The sequence below is a fragment of the Loxodonta africana genome, unplaced genomic scaffold (genome assembly GCF_030014295.1).
Source record: "Loxodonta africana isolate mLoxAfr1 unplaced genomic scaffold, mLoxAfr1.hap2 scaffold_32, whole genome shotgun sequence".
Lineage (NCBI taxonomy): Eukaryota > Metazoa > Chordata > Mammalia > Proboscidea > Elephantidae > Loxodonta > Loxodonta africana.
In genome coordinates, this window is record NW_026975036.1 from 1,729,528 (window position 1) to 1,751,070 (window position 21,543).

The 21,543-nt window shown below is 36.4% G+C and overlaps 1 protein-coding gene and 1 pseudogene across 1 annotated transcript; both read left to right on the forward strand.

The window, feature by feature from the left end:
• The first annotated feature begins 7,960 nt into the window (after window positions 1-7,960).
• LOC135229498 (olfactory receptor 4A47-like) lies at window positions 7,961-9,431 on the forward strand (annotated as a pseudogene).
• An 8,159-nt stretch (window positions 9,432-17,590) lies between these two features.
• On the forward strand, window positions 17,591-19,334 carry LOC135229490 (olfactory receptor 4A5-like). Its single transcript, XM_064279029.1, has one exon. It carries the CDS (start codon window positions 18,351-18,353, stop codon window positions 19,332-19,334), a length of 984 nt encoding a protein of 327 aa, XP_064135099.1. The 5' UTR covers window positions 17,591-18,350.
• The last annotated feature ends 2,209 nt before the right edge of the window (window positions 19,335-21,543 follow it).

The following is a 21,543-nucleotide window of genomic DNA, read 5'->3' on the forward strand; positions in this document are numbered from 1 at the left end:
GGGCAGCCATTCCGCTGGGATCTGGGCACCCGAGCGGGCAGGGCATGAGCGCGGGGTCCATTTTTATTACCCTGAATTGACCCAGGGGGCGGGACCACCTGGTCGTGCCAGTGACGCCCTCCCAGTTTGCGCGAGAGGTGTGGCACACCAGAAGGTGAAGTCCCCGGGAGGAACTGATTGGTCCCGAAGCGCAGAAAGTAGCGTCCCAGACGGGATGCCGTCCTGCCGGGGCTTGGGCGCACGCACGAGTGGGGCGTGAGGGCGGAGTCCATTTTTATTGCCCTGAATTGACCCAGGGGGCGGGCCCACCTGGCCGTGCGGAGGAACTGATTGGTCCCGAAGCGCAGAAAGTAACGTCCCAGACGGGGTACCGTCCTGCCGGGGCTTGGGCGCGCACACCAGCGGGGCGTGAGCACGGAGTCCATTTTTATTGCCCTGAATTGAACCAGGGGGCGGGCCCACCTGGCTGTGCAGGTGACGCCAAACCAGTTCGCGTGAGAGGTGTGGTGCTCCAGAAGGAGAAGTCCCGGGGAGGAAGTGACTGGTTCCGGAACGGGGAAAGCAGCGTCTCAACCCGGAAGTCATCCCGCTGGGATTTGGGCACGCGCACAGGCGGGGCGTGACCGCGGGACCTAATTATAATCGCCTGAATAGACCCTGGGGGCGGGCCCACCCGTTCGTGCGGGAAACGCCCACCCAGTGCCCACGAGCGGTGCCGCGCACCGGAGGAAGTCCCCAGGAGGAAGTGACTGGTTTCCGAGCAAGGAAAGCAGTGTCCTAGCCAGGGACCCGTCCAGCCCGGATTTTGGCGAACGGGGGCGGAGCGTGAACGTGTTGTTCAGCTCTATATTCTGTGGTGCTACACTCCTAGCTCTCAGATCCCTCCCCCACCCTCCCCAGGCGACCCCACTAACATCCGAATACCCGGAGCCAGAGAGAGAATTCAGATAGGGATCTGACTGCATTTTTTTTTAGCTGACTACTTGGAAAATCTAGTTTCCCAGTGATGGCTCGGAGACAGCAGTCCATATCAAACCACATAAAGAAACAGACCATGACAGCTTCTCCAACCCCCCAAACAAAAGAATCAAAATCTTTCCCAAATGAAGATACAATCCTGGAATTATCAGACACAGAATATAAAAAACTAATTTACAGAATGCTTAAAGATATCACAAATGAAATTAGGATAAATGCAGAAAAAGCCAAGGAACACACTGATAAAACTGTTGAAGAACTCAAAAAGATTATTCAAGAACATAGTGGAAAAATTAACAAGTTGCAAGAATCCATAGAGAGACAGCATGTAGAAATCCAAAAGATTAACAATAAAATTACAGAATTTGACAACGCAATAGAAAGTCAGAGGAGCAGACTCGAGCAATTAGAATGTAGACTGGGACATCTGGAGGACCAGGGAAACAACACGAACATAGCTGAAAAAAAAAAATCAGATAAAAGAATTAAAAAAAATGAAGAAACCCTAAGAATCATGTGGGACTCTATCAAGAAGGATAACTTGCGAGTAATTGGAGTCCCAGAACAGGGAGGGGGGACAGAAAACACAGAGAAAATAGTTGAAGAACTCCTGACACAAAACTTCCCTGACATCATGAAAGAAGAAAGGATATCTATCCAAGATGCTCATCGAACCCCATTTAAGATTGATCCAAAAAGAAAAACACCAAGACATATCATCATCAAACTTGCCAAAACCAAAGACAAACAGAAAATTTTAAAAGCAGCCAGGGAGAAAAGAAAGGTTGCCTTCAAGGGAGAATCAATAAGAATAAGTTCAGACTACTCAGCAGAAACCATGCAGGCAAGAAGGGAATGGGACGACATATACAGAGCACTAAACGAGAAAAACTGCCAACCAAGGATCATATATCCAGCAAAACTCTCTCTGAAATATGAAGGAGAAATTAAGATATTTACAGATAAACACAAGTTTAGAGAATTTGCAAAAACTAAACCAAGACTGCAAGAAATGCTAAAGGAGATTGTTTGGCCGGATGACCAATAATATCAGGTACCAGCACAATACAAGGTCACAAAACAGAACGTCCTGATATCAACGCAACTCAAACAGGAAAAGCACAAAAACAAACAAATTAAGACTAATTCTAAAAAACAAATAAATAAACAAAATAATACACACAACAGGAAATCATGGAAATCAATAGATAAACGATCAAAATAATCAAAAAGAGGGACTAAATATAGGAGGCATTGAACTGCCAGATGGAGAGTGATACAAGGCGAAATAGAAGGATACAACTTAGGTTTTTACTTAGAAAAATAGGGGTAAATAAAAAGGTAACCACAAAAAGGAATATCAATCCCATAACTCAAGAAAAAAGCCAAGAAAAACGCAACGACTCAATAAACACAAAGTTAAACATTATGAAAATGAGGATCTCACAAGCTACTAAGAAAAACGTCTGAGCACAAAAAAACATGTGGAAAAATGAAATGACCAACAACACACATGAAAAGGCATCAAAATGACAGCACTAAAAACTTACTTATCTATAATTACGCTGAATGTAAATGGACTAAATGCACCAATAAAGAGACAGAGAGTCACGGACCGGATAAAAAAACACGATCCATCTATATGCTGCCTACAAGAGACACACCTTAGACTTAGAGACACAAACAAACTAAAACTCAAAGGATGGAAAAAAATATATCAAGCAAACAATAAGCAAAAAAGAAGAGGAGTAGCAATATTAATTTCTGACAAAATAGACTTCAGACTTAAATCCGCCACAAAGGATAAAGAAGGACACTATATAATGATAAAAGGGACAATTGATCAGGAAGACATAACCATATTAAATATTTACGCACCTAATGACAGGGCTGCAAGATACATAAATCAAATTTTAACAGAATTGAAAAGTGAGATAGACACCTCCACATATATAGTAGGAGACTTCAACACACCACTTTCGGAGAAAGACAGGACATCCAGTAAGAAGCTCAATAGAGACACAGAAGACCTACTTACAACAATCAACCAACTTGACCTCATTGACTTATACAGAACTCTCCACCCAACTGCTGCAAAATATACTTTTTTTTCTAGCGCACATGGAACATTCTCTAGAATAGACCACATATTAGGGCATAAAACAAATCTTTCCAGAATCCAAAACATCGAAATATTACAAAGCATCTTCTCAGACCACAAGGCAATAAAGCTAGAAATCAATAACAGAAAAACTAGGGAAAAGAAATCAAATACTTGGAAACTGAACAATACCCTCCTGAAAAAAGACTGGGTTATAGAAGACATCAAGGAGGGAATAAGGAAATTCTTAGAAAGCAACGAGAATGAAAATACTTCCTATCAAAACCTCTGGGACACAGCAAAAGCAGTGCTCAGAGGCCAATTTATATCAATAAATGCACACATACAAAAAGAAGAAAGAGACAAAATCAGAGAACTGTCCCGACAACTTGAGCAAATAGAAAGTGAGCAACAAAAGAATCCATCAGGCACCAGAAGAAAACAAATAATAAAAATTAGAGCTGAACTAAATGAATTAGAGAACAGAAAAACAATTGAAAGAATTAACAAAGCCAAAAGCTGGTTCTTTGAAAAAATTAACAAAATTGATAAACCATTGGCTAGACTGACTAAAGAAAAACAGGAAAGGAAACAAATAACCCGAATAAGAAACGAGAAGGACCACATCACAACAGAACCAAATGAAATTAAAAGAATCATATCAGATTACTACATAAAATTGTACTCTAACAAATTTGAAAACCTAGAAGAAATGGATAAATTCTTGGAACAATACTACTTACCTAAACTAACACATTCAGAAGTAGAACAACTTAATAGTCCCATAACAAAAAAAGAGATTGAAACGGTAATCAAAAAACTCCCAAGAAAAAAAAGTCCTGGCCCAGATGGCTTCACTGCAGAGTTCTACCAAACCTTCAGGGAAGACTTAACACCATTACTATTGAAGGTATTTCAAAGTATAGAAAAAGACGGAATACTACCCAACTCATTCTATGAAGCTACCATCTCCCTGATACCAAAACCAGGTAAAGACATTACAAAAAAAGAAAATTTTAGACCTATATCCCTCATGAACATAGATGCAAAAATCCTTAATAAAATTCTAGCCAATAGAATCCAACAACACATCAAAAAAATAATTCACCATGATCAAGTGGGATTTATACCAGGTATGCAAGGCTGGTTTAATATCAGAAAAACCATTAATGTAATCCATCACATAAATAAAACAAAAGACAAAAACCACATGATCTTATCAATTGATGCAGAAAAGGCATTTGACAAAGTCCAACACCCATTTATGATAAAAACTCTCACCAAAATAGGAATTGAAGGAAAATTCCTCAACATAATAAAGGGCATATATGCAAAGCCGACGGCCAATATCACTCTAAATGGAGAGAACCTGAAAGCATTTCCCTTGAGAACGGGAACCAGACAAGGATGCCCTTTATCACCACTCTTATTCAACATCGTACTTGAAGTCCTAGCCAGAGCAATTAGGCTAGACAAAGAAATAAAGGGTATCCAGATTGGTAAGGAGGAAGTAAAGCTATCACTATTTGCAGATGACATGATCGTATACATGGAAAACCCTAAGAAATCCTCCAGAAAACTACTGAAACTAATAGAAGAGTTTGGAAGAGTCTCAGGATATAAAATAAACATACAAAAATCACTTGGATTCCTCTACATCAACAAAAAGAACACCGAAGAGGAAATAACCAAATCAATACCATTCACAGTAGCCCCCAAGAAGATAAAATACTTAGGAATAAATCTTACCAAGGATGTAAAAGACCTATACAAAGAAAACTATAAAACTCTGCTACAAGAAATTCAAAAGGACACACTTAAATGGAAAAACATACCCTGCTCATGGATAGGAAGACTTAACATAGTAAAAATGTCTATTCTACCAAAAGCCATTTATACATTCAACGCACTTCCAATCCAAATACCAATGTCATACTTTAAGGGAATAGAGAAACAAATCACTAATTTCATATGGAAAGGAAAGAACCCCCGGATAAGCAAAACATTACTGAAAAAGAAGAAGAAAGTGGGAGGCCTCACCCTACCTGATTTCAGAACCTATTATATAGCTACAGTAGTCAAAACAGCCTGGTACTGGTACAACAACAGGCACATAGACCAATGGAACAGAATTGAGAATCCAGATATAAATCCATCCATTTATGAGCAGCTGATATTTGACAAAGGACCAGTGTCAGTCAATTGGGGAAATAATAGTCTTTTTAACAAATGGTGCTGGCATACCTGGATATCCATTTGCAAAAGAATGAAACAGGACCCATACCTCACACCATGCACAAAAACTAACTCCAAGTGGATCAAAGACCTAAACATAAAGACTAAAACGATAAAAATCATGGAAGAAAAAATAGGATCTACCCTAGGAGCCCTAATACAGGGCATAAACAGAATACAAAACATTGCCAAAAATGATGAAGAGAAACCAGATAACTGGGAGCTCCTAAAAATCAAACACCTATGCTCATCTAAAGACTTCACCAAAAGAGTAAAAAGACCACCTACAGACTGGGAAAGAATATTCAGCTATGACATCTCAGACCAGCGCCTGATCTCTAAAATCTACATGATTCTGTCAAAACTCAACCACAAAAAGACAAACAACCCAATCAAGAAGTGGGCAAAGGATATGAACACACATTTCACTAAGGAAGATATTCAGGCAGCCAACAGATACATGAGAAAATGCTCTCGATCATTAGTCATTAGAGAAATGCAAATTAAAACTACGATGAGATTCCATCTGACACCAACTAGACTGGCATTAATTCAAAAAACACAAAATAATAAATGTTGGAGAGGCTGCGGAGAGACTGGAACTCTCATACACTGCTGGTGGGGTTGTAAAATGGTACAACCACTTTGGAAATCCATCTGGCGTTATCTTAAACAGTTAGAAATAGAACTACCATACAACCCAGAAATCCCACTCCTCGGAATATACCCTAAAAATACAAGACCCTTCACACAAACAGATATATGCACACCCATGTTTATTGCAGCTCTGTTTACAATAGCAAAAAGCTGGAAGCAAACAAGATGTCCATCAACGGACGAATGGGTAAATAAATTGTGGTATATTCACACAATGGAATACTACGCATCGATAAAGAACAGTGACGAATCTCTGAAACACTTCATAACATGGAGGAATCTGGAAGGCATTATGCTGAGCGAAATGAGTCAGTTGCAAAAGGACAAATATTGTATAAGACCACTATTATAAGATCTTGAGAAATAGAAAAAACGGAAAACACATACTTTTGTGGTTACAAAGGGGGGAGGGAGGGAGGGAGAGGGCTTTTTATTGATCAATCTGTAGATGGGAACTGCTTTGGGTGAAGGGAAAGACAACACTCAAAACATGGAAGGTCAGCCTAATTGGACAGGATTAAAAGTAAAGAGGTTTCCGACATAAAATGAAAGCTTCAAAGGATAGCGAAGCAGGGGCTGGGGTCTGGGGAACTTGGTTTGAGAGGACTTCTAAATCAATGGGCAAAACAATTCTATTATGAAAACACTCTGCATCCCACTTTGAATTGTGGCACCTGGGGTCCTAAATGCCAACAAGCAGCCATCTAAAATACATTAATTGGTCTCAACCCATCGGGAGCAAAGGCAAAGGAAGAACACCAAGGTCACAGGACAACTAAGAACCCAAGAGACAGAAAGGGCCACTTGAACCAGAGACCTACAATATCCTGAGACCAGAAGAACTAGTTGGTGCCCGGCCACAATCGATGTCTGCCCTCTCAGGGAACAGAACAGACAACTCCTGAGGGAGCAGGAGACCAATGGGATGCAGACCCCAAATTCTCATTAAAAGACCACACCTAATGGTATGATTGCGACTAGAGGAATCCCAGAGACAATGCTTCCCAGAATTTCTGATGGCACAGGACAGGAACCATCCCCGAAGACAAATCATCAGGCATGAAAAGGACTGGTCAGTGGGGGGGAGAGAGATACTGATGAAGAGTGAGCTAATTAAATCAGGTGGACACAGGAGAGTGTGTTGGCAACTCTTGACTGGAGGGGGGATGGGAAGATAGAGAGAGAGGGAAGAAGGTAAAATTGGCACGAAACGAGAGACTGTAAGGGCTGACTCAATAGGGGGAGAGCAAGTGGGAGAAGGGAGTAAGATGTATGTAAACCTACATGTGACAAACTGATTGGAATGGTAAATGTTCACTTGAAGCTTAATAAAAATTTAAAAAAAAAAAAAAAGATGTGGAGTAGAAGCCTTAATAATTTAAACAATGAGGATACTATACTGTGTAAATATAGTGAAGAAAATTGTTACTGTAGGAAATGGAGGAGACAATTACAGGAGGAAGAGTGACAAAAAGGATGGGATCTAGGGCACACACAGAGGTTTTAGCAGAAACAGAAAATCCATGTACTGTGAAGAGGTCCAGCAGAATTATTATGTCAAATAGTGAAGTAAATGTCAACAAAGATTTTAAAAGTAACTGGATATCATTACTAGGACTATTCTAAGAGATAGCAGGGCTGGTTAATATTGATGGTATTTATGATATAGCTTTGTGTGAGTGTGTGTGTGCGTATGTGTGTGTTTGACCTTTTTCTTCTTTTCCTTGGGATCTCTTCTCTCATCTCTTTCACTCCTGCACACACATCAGCAGTAAAAAAGTAAACTGTTTACAACAAAAATTGAATCTTTCCATGTTTTATTCATGCTCATATAATTATTTCTGTTCTATAATGGTATTGTACATACTTTTATGCTTATTTCTATGTTCCTCAGCAGTACTTTGTCAGTACCAGTTTTCGAAATTGTGAAATATGTCCATTGGGGATTTCAGTTATTTGTTAAAAAGATTCTACAGTTCCTAGAATGTAGAAAATGATCACATTTACTAACATGAAATTGAGTATTAAGTAAATCTTCCTTTATTTTTATATTAAAGCTTTATTCTACTTATATTTTATTTTTATAAATAGCATTAACCATATAAAACCCACTATATACAATTTTATTTTCTACTGGATGTGACAAGTTAGTGTGGTAGCCCTATTTATTTTATAATCAACTCCTTTCCCCTATGTTTCTAATTACATTTTTGTCTTTCCATATTTGATAAGATCACTGAGGTTATGGGCCATGTTTTAATCAGCCTTGTATTCTTAAAATATTGTACAGGGCGGAAACATAATAAATCATAATGCCTATTATGAATGAATAAACAGATTTTCTGGGTATTTCATAAAGTCACTAGTCATTATAATTACATGTAAATATGTCCCAAACTCTGAAATAAGGACACATAGAAGAATATATGGAACAAAGGAAAAATGTGACTGAGTTTGTCCTCTTGGGGCTCACTCAGAGTCTCCAGGGTCAGAAAATATTATTTGTTGTGTTCTTGCTCATCTATATTGTAACAATAGTGGGAAACCTACTTATTGGCATGACTGTAGTGGTCAGCCCCACATTGGATACCCCTATGTACTTCTTTCTTGGCTCCTTATCATGTATGGATGCTGTTTATTCTACTGCAGTTACTCCAGAAATGATTATAGGCTTACTCTATGAGAAGAAAACAATTTTTTTCCAAGCTTGCCTGACCCAGCTTTTTGCAGAACACTGATGGTTTTGAGGTTTTACTTCTCATGGTCATAGTCTATGACCTCTTTGTGGCTATCTGCAAAACCTTGCACTCTATGACCATCATGAACCAACGGGTGTGCGTTCTGCTGCTGCTGGTGACCTGGGTTGGAGGGTTTCTACATGTTATACTTCATCTTCTCTTTGTTTACAATCTTCCCTTCTGTGGTCCCAATGTCATTGACCACTTCTGCTGTGACATGTACCCCTTATTAAAACTTGCCTGCACTGACATCTATGTCATTGGTCTTGCTGTGATTGTCAATGATGGGGCAATACGTGTGGTCATTTTTATGCTGTTACTCATCTCCTGTGGAGTCATTCTGCAGTTTCTGAGTAAACTTAGTCAGGAAGGGAGGCACCAAGCCTTATCCTCCTGTGGCTCCCACATTACCGTGGTGGTCCTCTTCTTTGTCCCTTGTATTTTTCTGTATATGAAACCTCCTTCACCTTAACAATTGATAAATTCTTGAGTGTGTTTTGCACCGTTTTCACCCCTATGTTGACTCCCTTAATCTATACTCTGAGAAATGCAGAGATGAAAAATGCCATGAAAAAGCTTGGGACCAGAAAAAGAAAATGAGGTCTTAAACAAATGCACCACCTACTTTCGATAGAAAACTGTCCCTACCAGGAAAACAAAACAAAACACTGAAATCCACTGCCATCCAGTCAGTTCCAGGGAAGCTGCATGTAATTATTTAATTGTGGAAAATACTTTCTCACGTCATCATGATTGTGCATGATGAAAAACATCTATTAGGATGTTCCCAATGATTTTTTTTGAAAATATATTTTTAAGAGTTTCATTTCCTGGGAAAATATACATACTTTTTTGGTGTAGAATAATTTTGTTGAGTCTATAGATTTATGTTGCATGTGATGACTTATGCTGCAGCTAGTGCCAGAAATTTATTTTAGTTAATAGAAGATTCTCTCATGTCTCTTTCTTAAATAAATCTAATCCTTTTTCACAATTAATAGTGTTCATGCCGATTTCAGAATAATACATTTTGAAATACGACATAAAATTATGTTTCACTCTACCCTATGCAGAGATACCTCATATTACATTAGAATTTTATATTTTTATTTTTGTATCTGCAAGATCTTTTAAATATGTAGTTTTCCATATATTGGTTAGCATGTTAAGGTTTATAGAAAAAATGCTTCAGAATTCTAAACTAATCATAAGGAGGCTAAACATACAAAATGAATGTGAAAGAACAAGGCAGATAGGCAGAAAAATGACTCAACCTTGCTCTTCTTTTCCCAATTGGGAAATCATCTCCTCAAGTGGAGCAGCTTTGTTTGGTGTTATATTTTCATAAAGACGATGCATTCATCTTCCAATGTATTTTAAAATATCTGATGAAGACTTTCTTATTTTTCAATATCCCATCTCCTTCTTGCTCATAGTGTTTCACAGTCTTCTAAAAGATCCTAAACCAAAAAAATAAAAACCTACCTGTTGGCCAATTTTGGCTCATAGTAAGCCCATAGGCAGGGTAGAATTGCCCCATAGGGTTTCCAAGGAGTGCCTCTTGGAATCAAACTGCCTACCTTTTGGTTAGCAGCTTTAGCTCTTAAACACTATGCCACCATGTTCTCCAAAAGGACCTGGACCCTGCCTTTCACATGGAAAATCAGCAAAACCCATAATCACTGATCTTCAAGTATACACTCCAGAATTCGACACTGGATTACTTTGCATGATTTCATTGTCAAGAAAGATACTGACCATTCATGCTGTTTCCATTCTCACATCTCTTCTTACAGGAAAGCAGGTTATGCGGTAATAAAGAGATTGGAATATATTGTTTTATCTGACAGAGGCCTCATTCATTATATTTTAGTGAACATATCTTTTTTGAATCAGGCTTAAAACATTATCTGCCCCTGTTACAGTAGGAAACTTGTGGTCAAACACACTCGTGGTTCCTGCCTCCCCTATTTAGTCTTATTTTATGATGGTCTAATGCGATGATAGGGATTGGACCCATTTCACAGTAAAGCACACTGTATGCATGACTTTGTATCCTGGTATTTATCTCTAGTATTATTCCATGGCTATTTCTTATACCACCTCAACCCTTCCTAACACTATTCATCAAATAATATCAAACATTTGTTTGGACTGAGTTAACGTAACTACATCCTCCACTTTTGGCTATTCAGTCGATTTTCAAATTTGCATAGTTATATCAAGTGATGAGATAAAAATTTTAGTTAATTATCTATTTATGTTCACAATTTATAAGTTACCTGAAGATGGAAAAGTTAATTATTTTTGTGCTCTCTCTTTCTTGTGCAATGTGTGGGGTATAGAATTCACCTCAGAAACTTTGTAAATTATTTATATTTTTGAACTCTCAGTCTATTGGAATCAGAATTTTTAGTGATGAATTTTGATGAACTTTTCATGTATTAAATATATGTACCAGTTTTCCTTGATATTTGCTACAAATGTTTATGTTACCATGTTTTTCATACTATGAGTGTTTCTATATACAGATGTTCTATTTAAAAATTCTTTAACTTTTTGAATTCTTCATTTACTTATACTTGGAGAATTCCATTCTCTTTCATTGACTTTATACATTTTAATCTTCTTTTGTTTTGCTTTGTTTTATAAATAACTTTTCAAATAATTCTATTTTCATCCCATCTAGAATTTATTTTTATTTGTGGTGAGAGAATATCTATACCTATTTTCTCCAAACTGGTAAAATATTCTGCCAGCATAACTTATTAATTATTTTAAGTACAAATTTAATTTTTTTTCCTGTTAATATGTTGTTTTATACATCTTTAAAAGAATCAATCTTCTACTTTTTTTGTTGTTTATTTCTCTGCCACTAAAACACACCCTTCCAGTAGTCAAATATTTTTAATGTTATTTATACCTGTTCCCCGCCCCCCCAAAAGAAACCAAATTCATTGCCATTGAGTTTATTCTGACTCCTAGCTACTCTACAGGACAGAGCAGGACTGTTCCATAGAGTTTCCAAGGAGCAGCTGGTGGATTCAAAATACTGACTCGTGGGTTGGCGGCTGAGCTCTTTGAATATTACGCCACACCCTTCTATTTAAGAACTCTCTTTTGAAAGCAAAGAATTTTGTTTTTCTTTCAGGAAGTTAGCATTGCGTTCATATCACTAAGCAACAGAAATGGAAATCTTGCCAGTGGTTTCATTTGTTCAGAAAATTATACTTATGAATATGATATACTTCCCCTGAGCCACTTCCCTGTGGCCATATATCTGTACGTACAATTTTGTTTTTATTAAGGAGTTTTGTTATGCTGCTCAGTCTTTTAATGGATGACCTTCTGACATCAAGCATGATGTAAAGGGCACTCATGGTGTCATTTCCTTGCGTCCTTATGAAACCCAATGACCTTACACTAGTTGTCCTTCAAATAGCACGCATGTTACGAGTGTATCAGGGAATTTTTGATTCCCGCTTCCTAGTGTTCATCACTGGGTGGCAGTATTAGGCTTCCGCCAGTCTCTCCATGTGCAAATATTCATGCAATAGACATTTCCAAAGTTATCTGAGCACTAGGATTATGGCTTCCTAATGCAAAAGCTGTACAAAGAAGAAGAAGAATTGATACATCTGAATTGTAGTGTTAGCAAAGGATATTTAACATACTATGGACTGTCCGAAGATTGTAATGAATTAACTTACTCTGAGTGTGACCATGTCAAAATTTTATCTCACAGAATTGTGATAGTATGCTAAGTCAGTCCTTGAGGAGAAATGTAAATATATATTTCACTTCTTTCCACATATAGCTATGCCTAACATTTCTCTGATTCTAAAAGTTCATTTGGAAGCAGAACAATATGGAAATTGCAGTTAAATTTTGAAAGAGTAATGAACTGTTGTTGATAATAAGACAGATTATAATGTAAAAATTAAAATCAAGTGATACTGCTCAAAAACACACTCATACACATAAACTAACCTAAACTCATATACGCATTTAAGATCAGAGTGTTTCAGTTAGGATGCTTTTGGTTGCAAATGACAGAAAACTCAACTAAAAACTTTTGAACTATAAATATAATTATTAATTGGTCATTATAACTATAAACTTCAAGGTTATGGCAACCTTCAGGGTTAGTTGATAAAGTGTATCAATTTTGTGTAAAGGAGCCATACACGCAAGTGAAATTTAGCTTTTTAAGTTAAGGTTCCAGTTTGAAGTCCTAGTCAAGATGAGTCTTGGTCCAACTGAGAGTAAAGTGCTTAAGTTAAGACACATCCTCTTGGATCAAGAATTAAATCTTCATGTTGTGACTATTCATGAAAGCAATTGCTGATTGTGTTTGAGAAATAGATCATTATGCCTCCAGCTGACCTAGATTCAGACTTAGATCAACAACATCTACTCCAGCCCAGAACAGCAGAACTGTGGTTATCTGCAGTTTCAAGAATTGGAAGGTAAATTTCAGTAACTTACCTAGTCCCAATGATCTCTGCCTGTGAGCCATAGGGTTTATTGGTTATAATGGCTCGAACAGTCAGAGTAAGACCTTCCTTTGCTAGGAACATGGTTAGTCAAGAGAATTTGGGGCTTGTTCTCCCTTCATTTTGGAATAAATATTATCTACTTTATCTAAAGATTTATTAATATAAAACTCATAATTTATTATTCACTTTTAGAATTTTCTGTTCACGTTACAGACTTTTCTCATACTTGTTTGTGACTTTTTCTTGGCAAGACTCAAGACTTTTTTCTCTAGGGATTGTCTACGGAAGAAAACTGTCCAGGAGAGGTAACTTCATTTGAATTTCTTGCAAATATTTAACAAACAAATTTATAACGAACTTGCATTGTCTTTCATTTAAAACAGTGATGATGTAAAAAGCCACACACTATGTCTGCACACATAAATGAAAGAATTATTTCCTAAGAGAATGACCCAGAAGATTTCTAAAAATTCAAATTCCTGTCCAGGCTGGAGACTCTCTTTCATTGGCATTTAGTCCTGTAGATGGTTTCCTGTCATATTTTCTCTTGATACATATCTCTCATTGCTTGTAGGAATCTGAAAAGTCATGATTTTCTGGAGTGAGATTGGAGAGATGTAGGGGCATTCTTCTAATGAGGAAAGAAATGGTCTTTGGATATGCTTTTTGAATGACTGAATGTCTGAAAAGTTCTGTTCCTATCTGTGAGAAGCTCTGTCATTGGCTTTTCCAGGAAGTTAAATCCCAGCCTTTACCTTGTTAGGTACAGAATTAATGACTAAGGATGTAAGTATTACCCTAAATCCTCAAAGTAAAGTAAATTTTGGTTGCTTCATCGTAATTGATTAAAAAAAGAAAAATTCAAATAACTAATTTCAATGATTTTTTCTTTTTTTTGTGTCACTAAATAATAGGCTTTGCCAGGTTAATTTCCATTATTTTGCCCAGTTTTTACATAGTCACGCAAACATAGCATCTTCATTGCTCTTCTAGCACATTTTCCCAACAGGTGAGAACGTTCAACTTTTTACTGTTACTTTTAAATGTCTTCGTGTTCCAGGTATCCACATATATACTTCTACAGTTATCTGGAAAAAAAAATGGTATGATGGGCAGCTTGTGTGGAAGTGTGAAGAGTGCAGCGACTTGGAACTATTTCTGGGCCCACTGATTAGATGCACATTGCCATGTGTTCTGTGATTTCAGATAAATACGTGAGGTATCTACAATTACTCTCAATGAAAGAAGCCCTGATTTTCAGGACTAATGACAAGGACCAAGAGGTGAGATTTTGAAACATCTGACAGAGGACACTCATTAAAAATTTTACGTGATATACAGAAATAGAGCTAGCTTGTTAAAAATATTTCATTAGATTAATTGCTAATTGGTAAAATTAAGCAAGAGAAACACAGAAATTAACCAGAACCTACACAGTGTATTTCCCTTTAGTATTTTATCAGATAGACGTTTACTGTCCATTTGCCAGATAACAAAAGAGGCATGCTATGCATTACAAGGAAGTCAGTAGGTTTGTAATCTTGGTTCATAGGATATGTGATATGTTAATAAAGATGTATAATTGATTTCGATGTATTTGAGCTAAATCAAAAACCAAACCCATTGCTGTCAAGTGGATTTTAACTCATAGCAACCCTGAAGGACAGAGTAGAAATGCCCCATAGAGCTTCCAGGGAGCAGCTGGTGGATTCAAACGGCCGACCTTTTGGGTAACAGCCATACTCTTAACCACTGTACCACCCAGGCTCTGTATCTGAACTAGAAAGTATGCATTACATCAAGTGTGTCAGGGTGTAAAAAAAAAATGTTATGTCTGGAAGTTTGATATGTGTTCTTAAGTATGAATATTTTAAATTATGACAACAACCTTTATGTATATATATATACATACATATGTATATCTTTTTGTATATATACAAAATTATGACAACCATAATGAGGTATACATATATATACCTTTTTTTATTTATTCAAAAAGAAACTGGAAATGAGGAAGTACCTTGCCTACTGCCACTTAGACATACCCAGTAATCCAGTGCCATCAAATCGATTCAACATACAAAACTGCAATTGTAATGCAATGTAGAGGTTATTTTTGTTACTATGACATTCTAATTTCTATTTGTAAAAAGCCATGTTCTTATAAATATTAATTAAAAGATTTTTTTCTAGAAAGGTGTAAACTTAGAGGTTTAAGTTGACAGCCTAGTAATTATTTTAGTCTTTATAGTATCAAATCTTTGAGGACTTAGACTATAGTGGATACTTCACATACTGGTTGTTTTACATGGAAATAACTTAGCTGGCCAATAATATATTTATTTCAGTGAAATCCAGCATTGATTATTAATAACATTAAGGGCACTAGGCCTTGCAGAAAAAAAGTAGTTAAAAAACAATTAGATATAAACTATCTTTACCATTATATTCATCAACAGCTGTGCCTTTATTAATCTACAGCTTCAAAAATGATAGAACTCTTGAATCACCCAGACATAGAGTGCTCTTTACACCTGGTTTCTAAAAGAAAGCTCAAAGTTCTTCTGAACAGGTTCTTTCACTTCAAGCAAATCAATAAGATGATATCAGCTTGTCTACATTTGAGGAGTAGCAATTCAGCAATTTTTTTGCAAGAATGAATAACCCTAAAGATCGTGTTTCTATCTATATATGTCTATTCTCTCTTATTTGAGTTTGTCTTTAACCATAAATGCGAGGGCCTCTGGGGGATCAGCATTCTTCTTTTTTTTTCTCCTTGAATTTTCTTTTCTTTTTCCTGTTTTCCTTCCTTTCCTTTCTTTTTCCTTCTCTCCTTTCTTCCTGTCTTCTCTCCTCTGCTCTTCTTTTTTTTTTTTTTTTTTACTCTCGCCTCCCTACTCCCCTTCCTTTCCTTTCATCGTTTATTCTTTATTTTCTAGGATGGGCTCTGTGTTTATTTGTAATGGTTTCCCAAGAAGCCTCCTAAGTTCAGGGTCTCAGAGGTTGACCTTCTAGCACTCTTTCAGTACAAGAAGTCTTTCTGGAGATTTCTTAAGAAAGCTATCCTCACTTAACACATTAACATCCCCATTACCTGTGTATATTAATTCCTTAAGTACAACTTCTCTGCTTCTTGATTTAATTCTTCTTTTCTTTCATTTTCTACTGTTTAGGTCTCCATCTGATGCGTGGGTGCAAGTTTTTCCTTTTTTTCTGCTTAACTTTTATCAATATACATACCGTGACAGGTAGATATTATGATACATATTCAACAAAATAGATAATTCTTATAAAGTACAGTTTTATTCAGTGTCCAAAAATGTGTGTCTCTGAGTTATAGATATATAACATCTTTTTATAAGTAATACACTTATTCCTAATGTGACAAAGATCCAGATGATTTGTTCTGATCAAATGTCCACATAAAAACATTCAAGAACAATAATAAAAAGCTATTGTTTATTGATTCTTTATCAGGATCCAGCAGCACTCTAGGCACTTTACATGTAAAAACACACACACGCAAATTTCAGAGATATGTATGACTGGTTTCCCTATTTTACAAATTATGAAACTGAGGCACAAAGAGGTTTATGAATTTGCACAAGGTCACAGAGACAGTAAGCGGTGAAGGTGGAATTCAAACACAGACAGCGTTGCCCCAGAGTACGCATTAATCGTCACTGTGCTGTGCGCTCTTTCCGGGGGTGTCCTGGGCCTTAAACAGGCACACACTGAGTGAGAAAGCTAACCATTATTTGGTCACTTGAATGATCCAATTCCAACGCTGACTAGCATTTTTTAAAGTATCATTGATGAGTTTCGAGATTGTTGTTTAATTACAAATATATAAATAGAAATATCCAGCAGAATAAAATAAGATGGGGTTTCACTGATAGTGTCATAGACAGTTGGATTAGAAAGGATTCTAAGATCATCTAGTTTAATTCTTTATTTTCCAGCGAGTAAATTGAGACAGATTTGTGGCTAAATACAGAAAACAACTAAAACTCATACCTTCTTACACTGAGTTTGGATTTTTCCTTTGAGTATGTTCCTTTTCGGAATCTGGATATTGAAGTTCTAATTCTGACCACTTTCAGTGCCTAAGAAGTATTATATATAAAAACCTCTTCCGTTGTCCTTTATCTCTCTTTACAGTGTCTATTTTCTCCCCCATGGCTACCCAGCACACCTGCGATGGGTTTGAAAAATGCTGGCTGCTAAGGTACTAGTTGTTAATTGTTATGTGTCAGTTAACTTCAGTTCAAAAATGTTTGCTGAAAATATAGATCATATTGTAAGGGTACTCACCACAAATACTACCAACTCAAAGTACTGACTGTATGTCAGTAGAGTATAAAAGTATGTTAGGAGTTGTGGGATAAGCAAACAGAAAATGGAAAGCATTATGAGTTCTTAAGAAGAGACAGAAAATCTATGTCCAAATAATTGCTAGAGGGAATAATATACTAAATAATTTTGTAGTTATCTGATGCATTTCAAAGTCCAGGCTCTTCAAATTTAGTGAGAGATTCATAAACATTGAAAGCCATTTGAGGCAGGAAGGACCAAGCTTCTAATAGTGGAATATCATAATATTTCATGAGATATTCCTGAAGAGGGGTTATTTTTGCTGCTATATAGATCATATTGTAAAGGGACACACCACAAATATTACCAACTGTAAGTACTGGTTTTATGTCAATTTATTTGTTTAGAATTTATCTTCGCCACCAGAGAATGTTTCTTGAAAGCAGAAATCCTTTCCCTCTTTGTCATTGCTGACCTCTGTGCCAAGCACTGTCATGTTTTAAAAAAGAAGTATTAAATGAATGAAAGACTGTTGAGCCCCTGACTGATCTTCTGTGTAGAAGATCCACTAAGATTTAGAGAGAGAACCTGTTATTCATGGGCACATGAATAGAAGTAGAATTGTTAAGGGAAGACATACTGGGATCTTTGGAAGAGAAACTCAGTACATATTTCTAAATATTTATTATGAATAAGCCACTGCACAAGATTAATAGTAAAGAAGAACTCCAAGACCTAATGGACATATTCACACTGATGTTCGTGATTTCTTTACAGGTCTTGTTCTCCTGAGCTCTCATCTCTGAATTAGGTCTTATAGAAGAGTAAATGGGATACAGTAACAATGTAACAGAATTTGTCCTCCTGGGATTCACGCAGGATCCTGAGGGCCAGAGAGTGTTAACTGTCATATTTTTGCTCATCTACATTGTGACAATGGTGGGCAACCTGCTCATTGTCATGACTGTTGTTGTCAGCCCCTCCCTGGGCTCCCCCATGTACTTCTTCCTTGCCTATCTGTCACTTATGGATGCTGTTTATTCCACTGCCATTTCCCCCAAAATGATTCTAGGGTTACTCTGTGATAAAAAGACTATTTCCTTCCCAGCTTGCATGGGCCAGCTCTTTATAATGCACTTGTTTTGTGGTGTCGAGGTTTTTCTTCTGGCGGCAATGGCCTATGACCACTATGTGGCCATCTGTAAGGCACTGCATTACTTAACCATCATGAATCGACATGTTTGCATTCTGTTGCTGGTGGTGGCCTGGGTTGGAGGTTTTTTGCACTCTGTGGTTCAACTTCTCTTTGTGTACAGCCTCCCCTTCTGTGGCCCCAATGTCATTGATCACTTCATGTGTGACATGTACCCATTACTGGAACTTGCTTTCTCTGACACCTATTTTATAGGGCCCACTGTTTTTGCCAATGGCAGAGACACCTGTATGGTAATTTTTATCCTTCTATTAATCTCCTATGGGGTCCTCCTAAGATCCCTGAAGACTCACAGTCAGGAAGGGAGGTGCAAAGCCCTGTCTGCCTGCAGCTCCCACATTACAGTGGTTGCCCTCTTTTTTGTTCCCTGTATTTTCATGTATGTTAGACCTCTTTCCAAATTTCCAATTGACAAATTTATGACTGTGGTTTATACAGTTATCACTCCCATGTTGAATCCTCTGATATACACCCTGAGAAATTCTGAAATGAAAAATGCTATGGAAAAAATCTGGAGTAGAAAGTTAACCACATGTAGAATAAGAATTTGCACCCACACTGAAAATATTGGTAATTCTAAAGCAAGTAATAGGCAATGAATTATTACATTGAATGATTAAGTCAATTCAATGGATTCCCTAGGAATACTTGTCTTTACTGACGTAAAGGCATCCAAAATGTAGAATAAATTATCCTTTGACATTAGAATGAAACTAATCGAGACATTCTGGAGGCTGGATAGAAGCCATAAGTATTTTTCCTGTTATAAATAAAAATAAGTTTACATTTAATTTTATTTTTCTCAGTATATACTGAAAGAGGAGTCAAAAAAATTATTTTTTTTTCCTTTTAAAAAGAGAAAAAAACAAGTTACTTACAAAAATTTTCTATCATCCATATTAGTGAGAAAACAATTTGGCCAATACTTAGAACAAATTTTTGAGGCCAAGAGTGTGGTTTTAAAATTTTACTGTTCATTATTCTATTAACACAACAGTTTTTTTTTTTTTTTTTTTAGCTCCACTATCCGTTTTGCGTTTAAGATTACTTCTGTTCCTCTGGGCAATTTCTATGTATTTCCAGTTCTGCATATTTCAGTGGGACATGATATTGTGTTTGGTTTGAGACACCATCAGTGAGCAATTTTGATAGATGGGATGTGGTTGATGAAGAAAACCCAATCTAGTTCTCGATTAGAGGAAAGATACTACTCTTTCACTTTGGATTTGAAAATGACATTAATCTAAGTTATAAACATATTTATATTTTCCTCATTAGTTATTATGTGCATTTTTTGTGGTTCTTAAAAGATTAAATACAGCTTCTGATTTTATCTCCATGAAATTGAAGACGTAGAAAGAAATGTGTTATTTTTCATAAGCAGCATGTTCCCTAAAAGTTGTATTAAACTTAAATACTTTTTTATGCAGCACTTAGTAATGATTTGGTTTGATAAAAACAAAATTTTATTTTTTCAATTTTATGTAAAAAAATAAGTTTTTCTTAGTCTACAGCCCATCCAGGAACATCAGAAACCAGAAAGCAGAAAGATTTTTTTCAGTGTAATATGGAACATTATGCTTAACAAGAGTTTACTTTTCTAACTAAAAGAAAGATTTTAAAACATTTCTTATTTTTTAAATCTTAGTGTGTAATTTTTCATGTATATCCAGCAATATATGCAATTATTTATAAATCTTGTAGCCTCTTACCTAGAATATTATCTATATAATTGAAACTACGTGATTGCACTTCTCTGATGCCATTTCTCCACCTCTTCTCAGAATTAATCCCAATCCTAATTTTTAACCATAGTTAAAAATAGTTTATGTGTGTATGTATCCTTAAAGAATATTGTTTAGATATTCTTATTCCAGTAGGTTCCTTATGGAATATTTGGTGTTGTGTTGTGTGTTGTCTATGTGTAGGATCATATCATCTGTGCATATGGATAGTTTTAACAATTCTTTTTAAATTTGAATGCCGTTATTTATTTTTCTTGCCTAATTTTTTTTTAATTTCTCCAGCTAGGACTTCCAGCACTAGTTTAAATAGGAGTGGTGATAAAGGGCCTCTATGTCTTATTCCTGTTCTCAGGGGGAATGCTTTCAACCTCTATCCATTGAGAATGATGCTGGCTTTTGGTTTTGTATAAATGTTCCTGAAATTTCTCTACTATTCCTATTTTATTGGTTTTTTTTTTTTATCAGGAATAAATGTTGGGCTTTATCAAATGTCAATTGTTTTATCATGTGATTATTTTCTCTCATTCTTTTTGTATGATGGATTATGTTGATTGATTTTCTAATGTTGAACCATCCTGATACACCTGGTATGAATCCCACTTGCTAGTGGCGTATTACTTTTTTAATATGATGCTGAATTCTATAGGCAAGAATTTTGCTGTGTATTTTTGCTTTTGTCCATGAGAGATAAAATTTAGTCTGTACTTTAATTTTTTATATTTGTGTGTTTTCCTGGCTTTGGTACCAGGGTTTTACTGGCTTTATAGAACGAATTTGAGAGATTTCCTTCACTTCTTTGCTCTGAAATAGTTTGAATAGTGCTGGTGTGAGCTCTTCTCGAATATTTGGTAGACTTCTCCAGTGAAGCCATTCAGGCCAGGGCTTTTATTTGTTGGCAGTTCTTTTTTTTTTTTTTTTACCCCATTCAATCTCTTCTCTTGTTATGCATTTTTCAGATTTTCTCTCTCAGTTTTTGTTCATTTAGGTAGGTAGTGTGTTTCTAGAAATTTAACTCTTTCCTCTAGTTTCTTGAATTTGTTGGAGTACAATTATTCATAGTATT

Bases quoted from the DNA above. Each gene is read 5' to 3' on its own strand.
- LOC135229490 (XM_064279029.1), top strand. From the start codon at position 18,351: ATGGGATACAGTAACAATGTAACAGAATTTGTCCTCCTGGGATTCACG.